Source organism: Centrocercus urophasianus, unplaced genomic scaffold (assembly GCF_019232065.1).
Source record: "Centrocercus urophasianus isolate 14NV4802_14NV808 unplaced genomic scaffold, USGS_Curo_1.0 seq_1145, whole genome shotgun sequence".
In the NCBI taxonomy this organism is placed as follows: domain Eukaryota; kingdom Metazoa; phylum Chordata; class Aves; order Galliformes; family Phasianidae; genus Centrocercus; species Centrocercus urophasianus.
Window position 1 is genome coordinate 1 of NW_024884304.1, and position 15,064 is coordinate 15,064.

Genomic DNA, 15,064 nt, shown 5'->3' on the forward strand with positions numbered 1-15,064 from the left:
GGCTAAACAAGTGGGTGCTGCAAACCTATCACCCCGAGTATATGAAGAGCCCCCTGGTCTACCACCCTGGGCACCGCGCCCGCGCCTGGCGCTTCCTCACCTACATGTTCATGCACGTGGGGTGAGTCCCTGCTCTCAGCGGGATTCCTACAGCCCGGCCCATCTCACACGTCACCTTACGGTGTCCCGTGGTGTCCCCTGCAGGCTGGAGCAGCTAGGGTTCAATGCCCTCCTGCAGCTGATGATCGGGGTGCCCCTGGAGATGGTGCACGGCATCCTGCGCATCAGCTTCCTCTACCTGGCCGGTGTCCTTGCAGGTGGGCACATGCCTGTCCCCATCCCCGTCTCCCTGCTGTCCCTCCGTCCCTGATTAATGGGGAACGTGTGGCAGGGTCCCTCACTGTCTCCATCACGGACATGCGGGCACCTCTGGTCGGAGGCTCAGGTGGGGTGTATGCACTCTGCTCGGCGCATCTCGCCAACGTCGTCATGGTCAGCAGCGGGGGCACCTCGGGGGGTGGGCAGCAAGGGGTGAGGTTTGGGGGTGGGCATCGTGAGGAGGGCATCCCCGGGTGGGCAGCAGGGGGTGGGTGTCATGGGGTGAGGTCGTGGGATGGGTTTTGTGAGTTGTGCATCCTGGAGTAAGATTGTGGGGTGGGCATAATGAGGTGGGTGTCACTGGGTGGGCACCGTGGAGTGAGAGTGCAGGGTGGATAGCATGGGGTGGGCAGCATGGAGTAGACATCGTTGTGTGAGATCACGGGGTGAGTGTCGTGGGGTGAATCTGTGGGACAGCACCGTGGGGTTGACATGATATGGTTGGTTGGTTCCGTGGGATGAAACTGTAGGGTGGGCATCGTGGACTGGGCACCGTGGTGTGAGACTGTGCTGTTACATCGCAGTGTGGGCATCACGGTGCGAGACGGTAGGGTGGTCACCATGGGTTTGGGCATCATGGGATGAGATTGTGGACTGAATACCATGGGGTGGGCACCTGGGGTGAGTCTGTAGGGTGGTCTTCATGGCATAGGCATCACGGGGTTAAGACCATCGGGGCGAGAACACGGTTTGGGCATCAAGGGGTTGTGCCACTGGAGGGCGGCACCTTGGGTTAGCGCGGCTGGCAGGCAGGGCCGGGCACACCGTGGGGACGGGGCTCAGCTCCGTGCGGTGCCCCGTGCCCACCCACCCATCCGTCCGCCCTCAGAACTGGGCCGGGATGCGTTGCCCCTACAAACTGCTGCGCATGGTGCTGGCGCTGGTGTGCAGTGAGTACGGGGACAGCGGGGACGGGGTTGGGGTCAGCAGCTCGGGTGAGGATTCCGATGCCACGGCCGCTGTCCCGCAGTGAGCTCGGAGGTGGGACGCGCCGTGTGGCTCCGCTTCTCGCCTCCGCTGCCAGCCTCGGGTCCGCAGCCCAGCTTCATGGCACACCTGGCGGGGGCTATCGTGGGCATCAGCATGGGGCTGACCATCCTGCGCAGCTACGAGGAGAGCCTGCGGGACCAGTGCGGCTGGTGGGTGGTGCTGCTCTCTTACGGCACCTTCCTGCTTTTCGCCGTCTTCTGGAACATCTTCGCCTACGACCTCCTGGGGGCACAAATCCCCCCCCCGCCCTAAGGACAACCCCCGCCCCCTTTGTCGTCCCTATAGATGCCCTTTTTCTAGCGATGGCCAAAGGCCCGGCAGAGGGGGGGGGGGGGGTCCCCGCGCGGCACATGGGGACGCGTTGCCCCCTCGGTGCTAGCGACCGCGCTGGGCCCCTCCGTGCCCCCCCCCCCCTTGTGAAGGATGCTTCAGCCCCGTCAGCACAGAGCCCCACCCTGGGAATGGCCCCCGCAGCCCCTTCCCGGGCTCCCCGAAAATCTGTGTCCCCTCTCCTCCCCCCCCATCCCGGGAATAGCGGGGCCCAACGCGGAGCCATTTATTTTTCTATGCCAAAAGAACCGTCCGCAGGGGGGGGGTGGGAGTGGGAGGGGGAAGAGAACCCCCCCGGCGCCCCCCCCCGGCCCCGCGCTGCTGTCGGTGCCCCCTAAAAAGCTGTTATGGGGTGGGGGTGGGGGAACTGCCCGCCCACCCCTCCCTTTTTTTGGAGTAGAAATAAATATTTTGCACACGGCCCCTCCCTGGGGGGTGCTTTGTGGGTGAGGGTTATTAATTTGGGGTTAATTAAGGATTGCCCGCTGAGTTAATTAGGGCAGCGCTCATGCGAGAAAGAGGGAACCCGGGGATGGGTTACTGGGGCGGAAAACGGGGGCGGGAGGGGGGCAGCGCGCCGGCGGGCACCCAGACCAAGCCCCGCCCCTTTCCCCGCCCACAACGCGCAGACCACGCCCACCAAGAGGAACAACGCCCTTCGCAGGCCACGACCACAAACAAATAACGCCCTCTGCTCTAACCACGCCCACAAAAGTCCACCAAGGCCACGCCCCCCTGTTGACTCCACGCCCCGGAAGTGGAGGGGCGGGGCGGCGCTGTCGCAGTGCGCGGCCGGAGGCAGCGGAGCCGCCGGCCCCGAAAGGCCGGGTCGGGCCGGGCCATGAAGGGGAAAGAGGAACGGGAACGGGAGGGCGGCGGCGGCGGTGCGGCCGGGCCGGGGGCCGCGGGGCCGGGAGCGGGGGGAGGCAGCCCCGAGAAGAGCCACAGCGCGCAGGAGCACAAGGAGCAGGGCAACCGGCTCTTCGGCGGCCGCAAGTACCCCGAGGCCGCTGCCGCCTATGGCCGCGCTATCGTGAGTGTCTCCCGGGTCCGATCCTCCCCGCCTCCTCCCACCACCCGGTCCTCCCTTGTCCCGACGTCCCGGTGCCCCCCTATCCCGGGCCCTGTCCTTCCCAACGATGCCCACCTATCCAGGGCCCTGTGCCCCCCGCCCCGGTGCCCCCCTGCCCAAGACCCTGTCATCGTTCCCCTTCCCCCCGGTGTCCCTCTGTCCGGGGCCCTGTTGTTATCTGATGTTCCCTTGCCCAAGGCCCTGTCCCCTCACCCCCTGGCATCCCCCTGCTCAAGGCTCTATCTGTCTGCCCCTCCCGGTGTCCCCTCCCGGAGGTCCCTGTTCTCAGGGCCGTGTAGTTATCCCTGTTGTCTCCTGCCCACAGCCCTGTCTCCACCGGTAGCTGTAAGGCTGTGGGGCCAGGTTACCCCCCACACCTCCCTATGGAGCTGCAGCTCCTAACTTGTCCCCTCCCTGCTGAGCTGGCATTCCAAGGTTGGGTGACAGCACCCTGTTGTCTCACGCCCGTCGCTTTGTCCTGCTCCCCATGGCATCCCCGTGGGCAGGGAGGTGACGCGTGGTTGCCCCGCAGAACCGGAACCCTTTGGTGGCTGTGTATTACACCAACCGGGCGCTGTGCTACCTGAAGATGCAGCAGCACGACAAGGCGCTGGCTGACTGCAAGCGGGCCCTGGAGCTGGATGGGCAGTCGGTCAAGGCTCACTTCTTCCTGGGGCAGTGCCAGATGGAGATGGAGAACTACGACGAGGCCATCGCCAACCTGCAGAGAGGTGAGCGGCGGCCAGGAGAGGGCTGTCCCCATGGTGTGGCAGGACTCACATCTGCTTTGTTCCCCCCCCTTCCACTGCAGCCTATAACCTCGCCAAGGAGCAGCGGCTGAATTTTGGGGATGACATCCCCAGCGCGCTGCGCATCGCCAAGAAGAAGCGCTGGAACAGCATTGAGGAGAAGAGGATCAACCAAGAGAACGAGCTGCACTCTTACTTGACCAGGCTAATCATGGCCGAGAAGGAAAGGTAATGGCAGCCCTTGTTCCACTTGACTTCCTGAGCCCCAAGGTGGGGGTGATGTGTGTGAGACAGGAGGTGGGAGAAGGAGCGAGCTGCTGGGAGGATCTCAGTGTGCCACGAGGCTCTGAGTGCAGCACCCCTATGCCTGCAGTGTGCAGAATCCTGGGGCTGGGTCAGCAGCAGTCTTGTTGCTGCTGCTGCTCCATGCTTTCACCAATGCCTCTGTCACAGGGAGCTGGCTGAGTGCCGGAAAGCTCAGCAAGAAGAAAACGTGGATGAGAGCCGGGGCCGTGTTCAGCTGGCCGGCATTGAGGCCAAACACGTGAGTGGCTGTGTGTGGGCACAGCAGGCAGGAGGGAAGCAGGGCTCCCCAAAGCCTCCCTGGTGCTGCTCCCTCCTCTCCTTGGCTCCACACGAGCTCCTGTCACAGGATTTTCATCCCCCTTGTGCGTTCTCCTGTCCCCTGTGCTGTCACCCTCCTGTCCCAGCCAGGCAGCGGTGCTGCTGCTTGTGCCCTGCCAGCTGCATGCCCGTGATTCCTCGACAGCTGTGCAATGGGAGCAGCTCGTGGCTGCCTGTAGGTCTGCGTGGTGTCCTGGAGCAGGGGACTAATCCTGGGATAAAAATAGCCCTGCAAAGGACGGTTATTTTTAAGCTGGATCATTTTTGCCACGCAGTTCGGCCTGGAGGGGTGGGAACCAGGGGCTGTGAAACAAAGAATCTGGCTCTGAACCTGTGGCCGGATCCCTGCCCATGCTGTGGGATTGGTCCCTTCTGTGGGCAATAAGTGCTCAGAGCAGCCACAAAGGTGTGGGCTTGCTCCCTGCCTGCAGTTTGTTGACATGGAGCTGTGTCCCCACTCAATAAAGGTTCCTTTTCCAGGACAAGTACCTGGCAGACATGGATGAACTCTTCTCTCAGGTGGATGAGAAGAGGAAGGTGAGTGTACCCCTGCACATGCTCCCTGCTCTCCCTAGCCAGCACTGCTTGCTGTGACCCTCTTTAGTCCCTGCTGCCAATGTGGACTTAAAAATCTTCCTCTGTCTGAGCTGATGGGCTGCACGGCTGCATCCTCACCACCACCCCTCAGCCCTTTGTTGTTTTTGCTGCTGCAAACCTAACCCAGCTCTGCTTCACTCGAGCCAGAAGCGCGACATCCCTGACTACCTATGCGGGAAGATCAGTTTCGAGCTGATGAGAGAGCCCTGCATCACACCCAGCGGGATCACGTACGACAGAAAGGACATAGAGGAACACCTCCAGGTACTGCAGAGATGTGGGCTTTCCTGAGCCGCTGCCTCCTCCCCTGGCAGCAACCGGGAGTTTTGGGCTCAGATGCTGCGCCCCACCCCCTCCCCTCCCCCCCGTGCTGCTGGCCTGGGGCCAGGCACGCAGTGTAACCGGTTCCTGGCCACCTCCCTTGCAGCGCGTGGGTCATTTCGATCCCGTGACGCGGAGTCCCCTGACCCAGGACCAGCTCATCCCCAACCTCGCCATGAAGGAGGTGATCGACGCCTTCATCTCGGAGAACGGCTGGGTGGAAGATTACTGATGGCCGAGGGGTGATGCTGCTGCTCCCCTTCCCCCCACCCCCCGTGGGCTCTCCCCAGCTGCAGGCTGCTCGTGCTGGGCTGGCACCATGCCTTACTCCCTGTCTGTCTGTCCCCCTCTGCTCTGGGTGCCCAGAGACCCGTCGGCAGTGCTGAGTGAGGGTCCATCGCCTTCTCCCCTTCCTGCAGAACCGTAGCAGCTGGGTGGGATCGTGGTGCTGGGGGAGCCCTGGCTGCTGCGGTGGGAGGGGACCAGGAAGGGCCCAACAGTGTTATCATAGTTCTGAGGGAAGAGACAGGACCCCTCCATGCTGACAATCTCCAATGGTCACGCCCCGTGGAGCTGCCTGGGGCGAGTGCTGGTGCTCCCTGCACTGCTCTGGCCACATCCCCTCCCTATGTACATAGGTTTTCTTCCCATTCCATCACCTGTGGGGACAGAGTCATGTCTCACTGGTTCCTGTAAATAGCCATGTGCTGGGGTGGGAGATGTTTTCTCTGCCTGTCTCCTGCCTTGCTCTGGGGCTTCTGGGAAACTACTGTCCCTGGCTGGAAGGGGTGGCTGCCTGTGTATACCCTCCCCTGCCAGCCCTGGGGCTGGGGTTCCTGGGACCAGATTCATTTTCCTTCTAATGAAATCCCTTTTGAGAAGAAAAAAACAACAGAACAGAAAACCACCAACCCTGCATTGGACTGAGGCTGCAGTGTGGGGTGGCATCGGCGTTGCTGGGTGGTCGGCCTGCAGCCTGCCTGGCTTTTGAGTGCTTTCTGGACAGTTTGCCAATGTCATTAAAACAAAACGAAACAAAAAAACATTCAGCAATAAATGTGAAAAGAGCTCGAGTGCTTCAGGAAACTCTCTGCAGTGGGCTGGGGATAGCAGTGCACTGCCCAGTTGGAGGGGCAGCTGTCCCAGGCGTGTGCTGGGGGCTTGTGCTGATGCATTTGAGCTTTTTTGTGCCTGGGTAAACCTGAACCAGTCCTTTTGCTTGCCAGAGATGAGACTGGAAAGTGTGTGAATGGGGTGCAGAGATGCATAGCAGCCCACTGACTGTGGCTGGGACTGTTTGCTCCCATCCTCCTTTTGCTGCCTTGGGATCAGTGCTGGCACCAAGGCACAGGTTCAGCCACCCCTGCATCCAGCAAAAGTTGCTCCAGTATACAGCAAAGGGCAGCAGCAGCCCCCACCCCTGACCCACCCTCCTGGGGTGGGCTGAGGTTCATCCCAGCTACGGGCAACAGGGATGGTGTAACACCTGCAGCACTACATCAGTGTGTCAAGTTTAATCCAAGTGGGTGTGAGAAATCCAGTTAAAAACCACAGTTCTGGTGCTTGGTCCGAAAACCAGGGTTTGAGGGGTGGCCTGTTGGCACTGCCTTGGTCCCAAGCCCACAGGATGCTGTGGGATGATACAGGGATGCTGGTGGCAGTCCTCAGGCACAGTGGGATGTGGGCACCTGGCTCTACCCCAGGAAGGTGGAGATGAAGACGCTGGTGTCCAGGTTGAGCGTGGCATGCCACCAGCGGTCAGGGAAATACAGCACCTGCAGGAGAGCACAGCAAGAATGCCTTTTGGGACTGGGAAGGCAGCCCTGTGCCCTCCTGTGCTTCACAGCAGGGTGAGGAGGGCACGGAGCCGCTGCAGGACTCACCTCCCCGGGCCGGATGGTGCACTCCAGTGGGCGTTCTTCTGGTGGCAGCGTGGGGTAGGTGTGCTGGAGCCAGGCCAGCGTGGTCTCATTGGGGTGGAAGTGGGGTGTTTTATCGGGTGGGTAGAGGAACCAGCGCTGGAAGGAAGGCATCAAGGAGGCTGAGCCCTCAGTGATCCCTCAACGCACCCCAATTTTCCCTGTGAGAAGTGCTCACCTTCCTGCCAAAGATAACCTCGGAGTAACCGGGGCCGTGCCAGTGGAAGGGAACACCAGAGCCTGAGCCTAAGGAGTGAAACGTGTGCTGTGCCAACCCTGAGCTGCCCACACCCCACACCCAGCCCAGCACCCACCTGCAATCCCAAAGCTGTAGGCTCCGCTGGTGCCCGGGATGCGGAAAGGTGGGGGCACATAGTGCTGGAAAAGGGATCCCCACTCGGTGAAGTTGTTGTCCCCGAAGAAATAGAGGGTGTCTGTGGGAAATGCGGCGGGTGGAGGGGGAGGGCACCGAGCCGTGAGGAGCAGTGAGGGACGGGTGTTGCAGGTGGGTGCATGTAGGGGCTGTGCTACCCACCGCTGCCCAGTGCTTCTGGGTCCTGCGGCTTCAGGAGCTGCTCCACGTACTCCTGGAAGGGGACATCCACTGCGGGCACAGGGACAGCTCAGGGAGCTGCGGGGATAGCGGGATGGAGACAGACAGCCCCCTCTGTGCCCTCACCTTTGCGGTAGGAGTACGTGTTGGCCGTGCTGAGCCGCACCAGGCGCTCCCCGAAGGCAGCAAGCAGCTTCTGGCGGGTGCAGAGGGCCCGAAAAGCCTGCAGGCCAAATAATCACCAATCCCGCAGCCGCTGCTGACCTCGCTGCCACCCAACCCAGCGTTCCCAGCACTCACCGAGTTGTCGGTGACCCCGCGGAGGATGACGGGCCGGGAGAAGGCGAACCTGGCAGAGAGCAGCGCGACCGGGCGGGGTCCCCAGCGGGCACCGGGAGCTGAGACCCCCCCGAGGGCAGCGGGGCTGCCCCTCTCACCCCGCTATATCTCCCCCTACCCCACCCCGAAGCCGCCCGTACCGCTGCAGGAAGAGAGCGGGGCTCATGGAGCCGTCGGTTCTCAACACCGTGCACCGCTGCTCCTCCGGCACATCGCCCGTCTGCCTGCAACGAGAGCGCGCTCAGTGCCGGCCCCGGTAGTAGCAGCAGCAGCAGCAGCAGCATGCCGCCTTACCGGCCGCCCTTACCAGCCGCCTGCATCGCCTGTGAGCCGGGCCCGGGCCCAGGTCAAGGGCAGCAGTATCGTCAACACCCGCCACGCTGCCGCCATGGCAGTGGCCCCGGAACTGCAGCTCCCGGCATGCACCGCGCCGCACTACGCTACAGCGTCCGGTGAGGGCCACGCCTTAAGGGGGCCACGCCTTAAAGGGGCCACAGCTGCGCCCGTGGGAGGTGGCCCCCACAGGGCGTAAAGCAACAAGAAGCCGCGCTCAGCTTTGGGTTTAATTCAGTACAAAATGGCTGCCTCCAGAAATAAATACAAAGAGAGGGGTGGGAGGGCTGAAGGCTGCATTGCTGCAGCAGAAGCCTCCCAGCACCGTTTCCTGCTCCCCAGCCCCCCCAGTCCTGCTGCCTCCGTGCTGCTGTTGGGTTCAGGTGTACTCGCAGAGGTGGCCGCAGCCTGCCGGGCAGTGTGAGCTGGTCTCCAGCCACTTCATGATGTGCTGCAGATGGCCGCCGTGGCTGCAGCCCTGGCACCAGACAAAGAGCCCCTTCACCACGTGGTGGCACACGGCGCACATGCTGGCACACTGCCGACACCTGTGCCAGAGAGAAGGGGTGAGTAAAGAGCCTGATGCTGTGGCCCCCCCATTCTCCTGGTCTTCCTCGCTCTCGAGCCCTCACCTGTCACAGATCCACCCCCTGTTGCTCATGGGCCGCTTGCAGTTGCTGCAGTTGATGTGGAGGGTGGTGGAGGCTTGGTTGAGGCAGTTGATGGCACGGCAAGTGCTCAGCTTGATCACCTCGTTGGAGATGTTCCAGAGCTGGAAGCGCTGCAGCAGGTCGATGTAGGAGGTGTACCAGTGCTCCTGGGGATGAATGCACACAGCTCAGTGCCAGCTCCCCAACACCATCCCAACCCCAGCACCAAGAGGCAGAGTCCCAGCTTGTTCCCACATTGGCAAGCTGTTGCAGCAGTGCTGGAAAGAGCCTTCCAGGAAAGGACTCAGATTAAAAACAGTGAGGAAAAGGCAGAGGGCACCCACTCCAGGGGCTGCAGAGGGGCTTCCTTTGGGTACCTGGGTCTGCTCATCGATCTCCTTGCGGATTCGGTCTCCCAGCACAATGAGCACAGACACAGCTGTCTGCACATCCCCCTGCTCGGCGTAGAAGAGCAGTGTGTCACGCACAATGGGGTTGAAGAAGTCAGAGGGCAGGCGGTTCTCATAGAGCGAGTGGGAGATGGAGATGAGGGAGAAGGACTCCACGGGTGTCAGGGACACCGTCTCGGCCTCGTTGCCGCTGACATGGGGGGAGTCAGCCTTGTCCTGCAAGTGGTCCAGGGCTGATGGGTTGTCCACAATTTCGTGGCGCAGGGGGAAGGCTTCCTGGGGAAGGCTGTACTCCTGCTCTTCTGCTGCAAGGAAAGCCGTGGGGTATGAGTGCAGAAGGACAGGTGAAGATCCAGCTGGATGGACAGAGGACAGGAGCAGCTCTCGCTCACCGTGTGGATTCTCGTGGTCCATCATATACAGGTCATCTTCATCCGCCTCCACGTCTCCCAGCAGGTAGTCTGCAGGGACATCACTGCCCTCTGTCTCCTCATTGTCTGTGGAGAGAGAAATCAGCACATCCCCCTTGGCCACGGGGGGATTCACACCCCAAGGATGTGCCCAAGAATCAGCAAACCCCCGTTACAGGATACATGGATACATTCATCCCTCTATCCCATAGCAGAGCCACCGGTGGCTGGGACTTGTGCCACCAGTGATGACCTGAGGAACAGCCTCAGGACTGTGCCCACCCCATAAACCTTACCCTCATTGTTGATCAGGGTGGAGGAGGAATCCATGAGGATATTTTCCGTGCGGCTTTCTCCTTTGCTGCGATCCAGCCTCGACTCGCTGCCCAGCCCAGAGGGGATGTCCTTCAGGTTAAAGCTGCGAGAGAGGCCACTTGCTTCATTTAAAAGTCACAGCATACAGACTGGCTTTATGGCTCCAGCTGGCATTTCAAAAAGGCACGGTAATTTTGCTGAGGGCAAAGTCAGCTGTCCCCACTTTATACCCTAAAATCCTCAGTCCACCATAATTGTTAGCACAGCCCTTTCTCCCCGTCTGGCATCGCCGTGCACCCATCACAGAGGCGTCTCCTTAAGCAACTTCAGAGCTGAGCAAACACTTGACTCCATTTCTCGATGCTTACATTCAGCTTAGAAGTGGGTAAATAAGAGCTGCCTCTCTGCATGATGCTCTGTTTGTTACGCATCGCTGCTCACGGGCTCCACCAGGACAGAAAAGGAACTGAAAGGAGCTGACGCAGAGCCACACTTTCCAGTCTGGATCTGTGGTTTTGAGGTGATGGCAGTGACTTGTCTGGCCGCAGAACTTGGCTGATGGCAGGGCAATGTTTGAAGCTATTGGAGTCTTTGCTGCTTATCCTGGGAGCCCAGCCCTTTCAGGTCTAAGAACTAATTAGGAGCCCTCACTCCTCACTTTCATATGTCATTTGGAAGAGGAAAAACAAGTTTTCCTGCTGCATCAGTACACAATGAGTTTCCAAACCCCATGAACTACAAACAGAGAGGAGCTGTGCTCTCCCTTCAGAAGAGGAAGACCTCTCTGATTGCAGCAAGAAGGGGGGAGAGGGGGGCATTCTGCATCCCCAAACCCCAGCACAGCCAGCTTCATACCCTGTTTCAGATAAAGGAAACAACAGCAGAAGCCCACAAGGCTCAAGGCCAGGCTGGCCCTCTCTTCTCATACCTATATGGGAAACAGCTGCACTCAGATGATACCATCCTACATAGCAGCATGGGACTGAGACTGGGATTCTGCTCTGCTGCTTGTGGAACTGCTCCGTTACCTGTTCATGAGTGGGAGAGTGGTGCTGCCCTTCCCCATGCTGTGATTGAGGTTGGTGGATGACACAGTGCCAAGGCTGGAGTAGATGATCCGGAGCATCGTCCACGTTTGAGCCACCTGTGTGTGAGAGCTGCAGTCAGACTTCACCTCTTAAAAAGCAGCCCGACTCCCATCATCTGTCAATCTACCAAGCTAAGAAGGCCCACGGGGACGTCGTTTCTGGGCACAGAAAGAAATTTGTGCTTGCTGTAGGCAACAGCACTACAGATCTGTGCTAGGGCTGAGTGACACCTTCCGAGGACAGCTGCAGGGCAGAGAAGGGACAGAGAGACCAAACAGCAGAGCCAGTACCTCCACCCATGCTCACCTGGTTGCGGTCCAAGCCCTTGGCCACCTTGGCATTGTGGTCACAGAGCTCGGCCAGGGGCCTGCCGGCCAGTGCGTACTGCTTGGCAGTGTGCACAAACCAGTCCATGCTGCCACTTTCCACGTCCGTCTCGAAGACGCTGAGGGCACTGGAGGAGGAGATGTACTCAAACTGCTCTGTGGGGTCCAGCTTGCGCTTGAAGAAGATGGGGTGGCGGCGGTCCCCGATGTAGGGCTTGCGGTTGGAGTCGGAGGAGATGAGACTTTCCTTGGCTGCAAAGGCCAGGTCTCCATAAAGGCTGTAGCACAGCCCCTCGGGGTTGGCCCGGTCGATGGGCTGGCTGGCATCCTTGAAGATGTGCTGGTAAAGGGTGCTGTCCTTGGAGCCGGACAGGAGGAAGTAGGGGTCGTGGAGGTGACGCCACACGATGCCCGTGGTGACATCCTTGTGCTCCTCAAACATGGCAGAGGGGATGAAGGGCCGCCGCACGTCCCACACGTAGATGTTGTGGTCCACCATCATGGAGCAGGTGGCAATGTGGTGCTTGCACTCTGGCCGCCACTTCACCCGGGCTACGGAGGCGATGGTCTGCACGCAGTAGATTTCCTTGGCCCGCGTGGTGTTCATGTCCCAAACCTTCACCATCTTATCCCGGCCGCCTGTTGCCAGCCAGCCCCTGTGAGAAGGATGAAGGAAGATGATGACACACTGGACAGTGGGACGGGTGGTGCCCACAGCACAGATGTACCCATGAGACTTGTCCACACCACGGGAGGCAGCTGGGCTGCAATCGCATCCTCCCACAAGCTGACCTAACGCCTCTCCTCTCAAACGACGAGGTCAGACAGCACCTCTCCCTCCTGTCTCAGAGAAACGCCCTGCACTTTTGAAACCAAGCTCAACTGACAGGCTCCCAGCTCCCCCTACTCCTTTCTCCATCCTCAAGAAAACCTGTTTCCATCTCCCAACACCAACGCAAGATGCTGGGGTCAGAGAGCCTGCTTTGCTCTGGAAGGCCCCAAGCCATTTATACAGCTCTCTGCTGCTAAGCTTGAGCAGCTGGCAGGGCCTGACTCTGTACCCACCGGTCCTCGGGGTGCCAGTCACAGCAGAAGACGGGGCCGTTGTGGGCTGTGAACATCCTCTCATAGCGGTCGGGCCGGCGGATGTCCCACAGCTGCACGTTGCCATTCTCAAAGGTGGCAGCAAAGGTGAAGTAGTCGCGGATGCTGAACTGCACATCACGCACACTCTCCGACTGGCCTGAGCGGGGAGAGAAGTTTTGGTGCAGTGAGACACAGCTCCAGCAGTGCTAACAACTACAGACTGAAAAACCTTGGCAACATTGCTGTGGGAGAGACATGGAGTCCCCCAGCCCTGAGAAGAGGAAAGGAGGGCCTGGTGCAGTCCCTATGAGCCTTACTAAGCCCACGCTGAGCGGCCAAAGCCTCTTGGCTCCCTCCCTGCTGACTCCAACCCTCCTCATGGTTCTGGGCAAGCAGAGGAACAACCAGAGATTGGGCTCATACCAGAGAAGGTGCTGACAGAGTCCTTCTTGCGCAGGTCAAAGCACTTCATGTAGCCGTCCTGGGAGCCGCTGAGCAGCATATACACCTCGGTGGGGTGGAAGCAGACTTTGTTGACGGTGCGTTTGTGCTCGGTGAACAGCTGGTCCTGCTTATTGCGGGACGGCTTGCCCAGGTTCCAGGTGACCACCACGCCATTGGTGGCGGCTGTGGCCAGCAGGTTCTCATCCATCTGGTGCCACACCACGTCGGCGCAGCTGAAGTTCAGCGAGGGCTTGCGGCCCACACGGAGGTTCAGCTTCTCCACAAACTGCTCCTCTTCGATGGAGTAGATCTTGAAGATGTTACGGCCGGCCACCACCACCTGGGCTGCGTCGCGGCACACGCTGATGGCGTTGGCAGGGGCGTCCAGGTGACAAAACATGGTGCGCCCTGTCAGGGTGTTGCCCCCCAGGGCCGTGCTCACCCTGGCCATCTTCTCCATGGCCGTCCTTGGCGCAGGGTCCCCTCTCTGGGAGCGGGCTCGGAGACTGGCAGCCCCGCAGGCTGCATCCAAGCCCCAGCGGCCGCCCCGTGTCCCCTCAGCCAGCGCTGGTCAGGGGTGGGCACAGCTCCGGGGTGTTCTGGGTTTGCATCAACTGCGTGGGAAGCAGAGAGGCTAAAGCTCGCTTGGTACCTGTGAGGAGAGAGACAGAGCTCACGCCAGGCTCAGTGGCCGCTCCTTGGGGTGCTCCCCAGGGCTTCCTGCTACCTGTGTGTGTAGGAACAGCTCCCTGTGGGGCCAGGGGCTGCTGCGGGACACAGGGACTGCCTGCAGGGACTCCCCCCCAGCCCCTCTCCATCCAGCCAGGCCCCCTGAGCCCCTCAGAGCCTGCATGCCCTCATATCATGTCCTGCTGTGGCCCACAGCCCCCTCAGAGCCCCCTCACAGCACCCACAGGCCCCCAACCAGGCCGACAGCCCCCTCTGAGTCCCTCAGGGCCCTACCAGGGCCTGCAGCCACCCCACAGCCTCCTCCGAACCCCCTCAGAGCCTTCTCCCGACCCACAGCTCCCTCAGGACGCTCTCGGAGCCCGCTGTCACCCTCTACGCACCACGGGTTCACCCCTCGGAGCTTCCCATCGCCCCCCGTACCGCAGCCCCGCCGGCAGCACGAGACCCGCAGGCCCCGCCGGCCCTGCCGGCCCTAAGCCCCGCCCCTTCCGGCGCTACGGAAAGGGGGCAACATCCTGTCGAGTCACGCCCCCTAGCCAGGCCACGCCCCTTAACCAAGAGACACCCCTTAGTCAGGACGCGCCCTCCATCAGGCCACGCCCTCTAACCAGACCACGCCCCCCTAACCAAGCCACGCCCCATATCTAGGCCACGCCCACACAAAAAGCCTCGGAGCGCGTTTGGTGTGGTGGGGAATGAGGGCAGGGGTGCACTGGGGGATATGGGAGCTATGGTGGGATGTGAGGGCGTGCCGGGGGTTATAGGGAGATGTGGGTGTTATGGGGGGGGGTTCTGGAGGCTTGGGGGGTATAGTGGTGCATATGGGATATGTGGGGCACTGGATATGGATGGCTCTGGGATGTTCTTGGGGGTGCAGTGGGGGTATGAGAGGGTACAGTGGGATATGGGGGTACATTGGAGGTTATGGAGCCTATAGGGGGCTGGATTCGAAAATGGGGATGTGCGCTGGGGATGTAGGAAGTGTGGAGAGAGCTGGGGGTGTGCAGGGAGATATGGGGAGACACGGGCAGGGGAATGTGGGGGGGTCACGAGGGTGCACAGGGGACATGGGGTTTTGGGAAGGTATGGCAGATGGGCTGGGGGAAATGGGGAGGCACTGGGGTTATGGGGGCACACTGCAGCTTAGGCATACATGGGGGGTATAATGGTACACTGAGAGGTTTGGGGAGATGAAGGATATAGGGCTGCACTGGAGATAGGGAGGAATCGGAGTGTGAGAGTGCACTGGGGAGTGTGGGGGTGCACTGTGCCATAGTGGTATGTGGGAGTGGATGAACAGGAGGAGGATGGGGTACACTGGGGGGATGCACTGCAGGGAGTGCTGATGAGGGAGCAGCTCTGCTGGCTTCCCCAGCTCAGGGCACCCTCAGACCCCACTCCTACCTCACCTGTGGCTTTGCTCCCCACTTCCATCTTCCT

At 60.8% G+C, this 15,064-nt stretch overlaps 4 protein-coding genes across 6 annotated transcripts; 2 read left to right on the forward strand and 2 right to left on the reverse strand.

Annotated features, from left to right (window-relative positions):
* Nucleotides 1-5: 5 nt before the first annotated feature.
* Nucleotides 6-1,620, forward strand: RHBDL1 (rhomboid like 1; the record flags this gene model as incomplete). Its single annotated transcript, XM_042809273.1, has 5 exons — nucleotides 6-121; nucleotides 205-317; nucleotides 392-492; nucleotides 1,208-1,268; nucleotides 1,349-1,620. Coding segments are annotated over 5 exons (663 nt in total), but the record flags the coding sequence as incomplete, so codon positions are not given.
* A 919-nt stretch (nucleotides 1,621-2,539) lies between these two features.
* Nucleotides 2,540-6,131, forward strand: STUB1 (STIP1 homology and U-box containing protein 1). The gene is made up of 7 exons (XM_042809289.1): nucleotides 2,540-2,731; nucleotides 3,303-3,501; nucleotides 3,582-3,747; nucleotides 3,973-4,063; nucleotides 4,624-4,680; nucleotides 4,888-5,004; nucleotides 5,168-6,131. Exons 1-7 carry the CDS (start codon nucleotides 2,540-2,542, stop codon nucleotides 5,291-5,293), a joined length of 948 nt encoding a protein of 315 aa, XP_042665223.1. The 3' UTR covers nucleotides 5,294-6,131.
* A 429-nt stretch (nucleotides 6,132-6,560) lies between these two features.
* Nucleotides 6,561-8,283, reverse strand: JMJD8 (jumonji domain containing 8). Its single transcript, XM_042809290.1, has 9 exons — nucleotides 8,180-8,283; nucleotides 8,013-8,096; nucleotides 7,834-7,882; nucleotides 7,660-7,756; nucleotides 7,516-7,584; nucleotides 7,295-7,414; nucleotides 7,159-7,226; nucleotides 6,945-7,079; nucleotides 6,561-6,836 (listed from the first exon to the last, which is right to left on the reverse strand). The coding sequence occupies exons 1-9, from the start codon at nucleotides 8,260-8,262 to the stop codon at nucleotides 6,756-6,758; spliced, it is 786 nt and encodes a 261-aa protein (XP_042665224.1). The 5' UTR covers nucleotides 8,263-8,283; the 3' UTR covers nucleotides 6,561-6,755.
* Nucleotides 8,284-8,422: 139 nt separating this feature from the next.
* Nucleotides 8,423-14,090, reverse strand: WDR24 (WD repeat domain 24). 3 transcript variants are annotated; one of them, XM_042809288.1, is made up of 10 exons: nucleotides 14,005-14,090; nucleotides 12,914-13,586; nucleotides 12,470-12,647; nucleotides 11,385-12,060; nucleotides 11,019-11,134; nucleotides 9,972-10,093; nucleotides 9,658-9,762; nucleotides 9,233-9,567; nucleotides 8,838-9,022; nucleotides 8,423-8,753 (listed from the first exon to the last, which is right to left on the reverse strand). In XM_042809288.1, exons 2-10 carry the CDS (start codon nucleotides 13,392-13,394, stop codon nucleotides 8,585-8,587), a joined length of 2,367 nt encoding a protein of 788 aa, XP_042665222.1. In that variant the 5' UTR covers nucleotides 13,395-13,586; nucleotides 14,005-14,090; the 3' UTR covers nucleotides 8,423-8,584. The 3 variants fall into 3 exon arrangements, with proteins under 3 accessions (XP_042665222.1, XP_042665219.1, XP_042665220.1); XM_042809285.1 differs by having other exon boundaries at nucleotides 9,233-9,570; XM_042809286.1 differs by having other exon boundaries at nucleotides 9,233-9,570; nucleotides 14,045-14,081.
* Nucleotides 14,091-15,064: the final 974 nt, after the last annotated feature.

Bases quoted from the DNA above. Each gene is read 5' to 3' on its own strand.
- WDR24 (XM_042809285.1), bottom strand. From the start codon at position 13,394: ATGGAGAAGATGGCCAGGGTGAGCACGGCCCTGGGGGGCAACACCCTG. The intron at 12,061-12,469 runs GTGGGTACAGAG...TCCTTCTCACAG, and splicing joins GACTGGCACCCCGAGGACCG to GGGCTGGCTGGCAACAGGCG. The intron at 9,763-9,971 runs GTAAGGTTTATG...CTCTCTCCACAG, and splicing joins CACCCTGATCAACAATGAGG to ACAATGAGGAGACAGAGGGC.
- STUB1 (XM_042809289.1), top strand. From the start codon at position 2,540: ATGAAGGGGAAAGAGGAACGGGAACGGGAGGGCGGCGGCGGCGGTGCG. The intron at 4,681-4,887 runs GTGAGTGTACCC...CACTCGAGCCAG, and splicing joins AGGTGGATGAGAAGAGGAAG to AAGCGCGACATCCCTGACTA. The intron at 5,005-5,167 runs GTACTGCAGAGA...CCTCCCTTGCAG, and splicing joins ACATAGAGGAACACCTCCAG to CGCGTGGGTCATTTCGATCC.
- JMJD8 (XM_042809290.1), bottom strand. From the start codon at position 8,262: ATGGCGGCAGCGTGGCGGGTGTTGACGATACTGCTGCCCTTGACCTGG. The intron at 7,585-7,659 runs GTGAGGGCACAG...CTGTGCCCGCAG, and splicing joins CACGTACTCCTACCGCAAAG to TGGATGTCCCCTTCCAGGAG. The intron at 7,227-7,294 runs GTGGGTGCTGGG...TTCACTCCTTAG, and splicing joins CTACAGCTTTGGGATTGCAG to GCTCAGGCTCTGGTGTTCCC.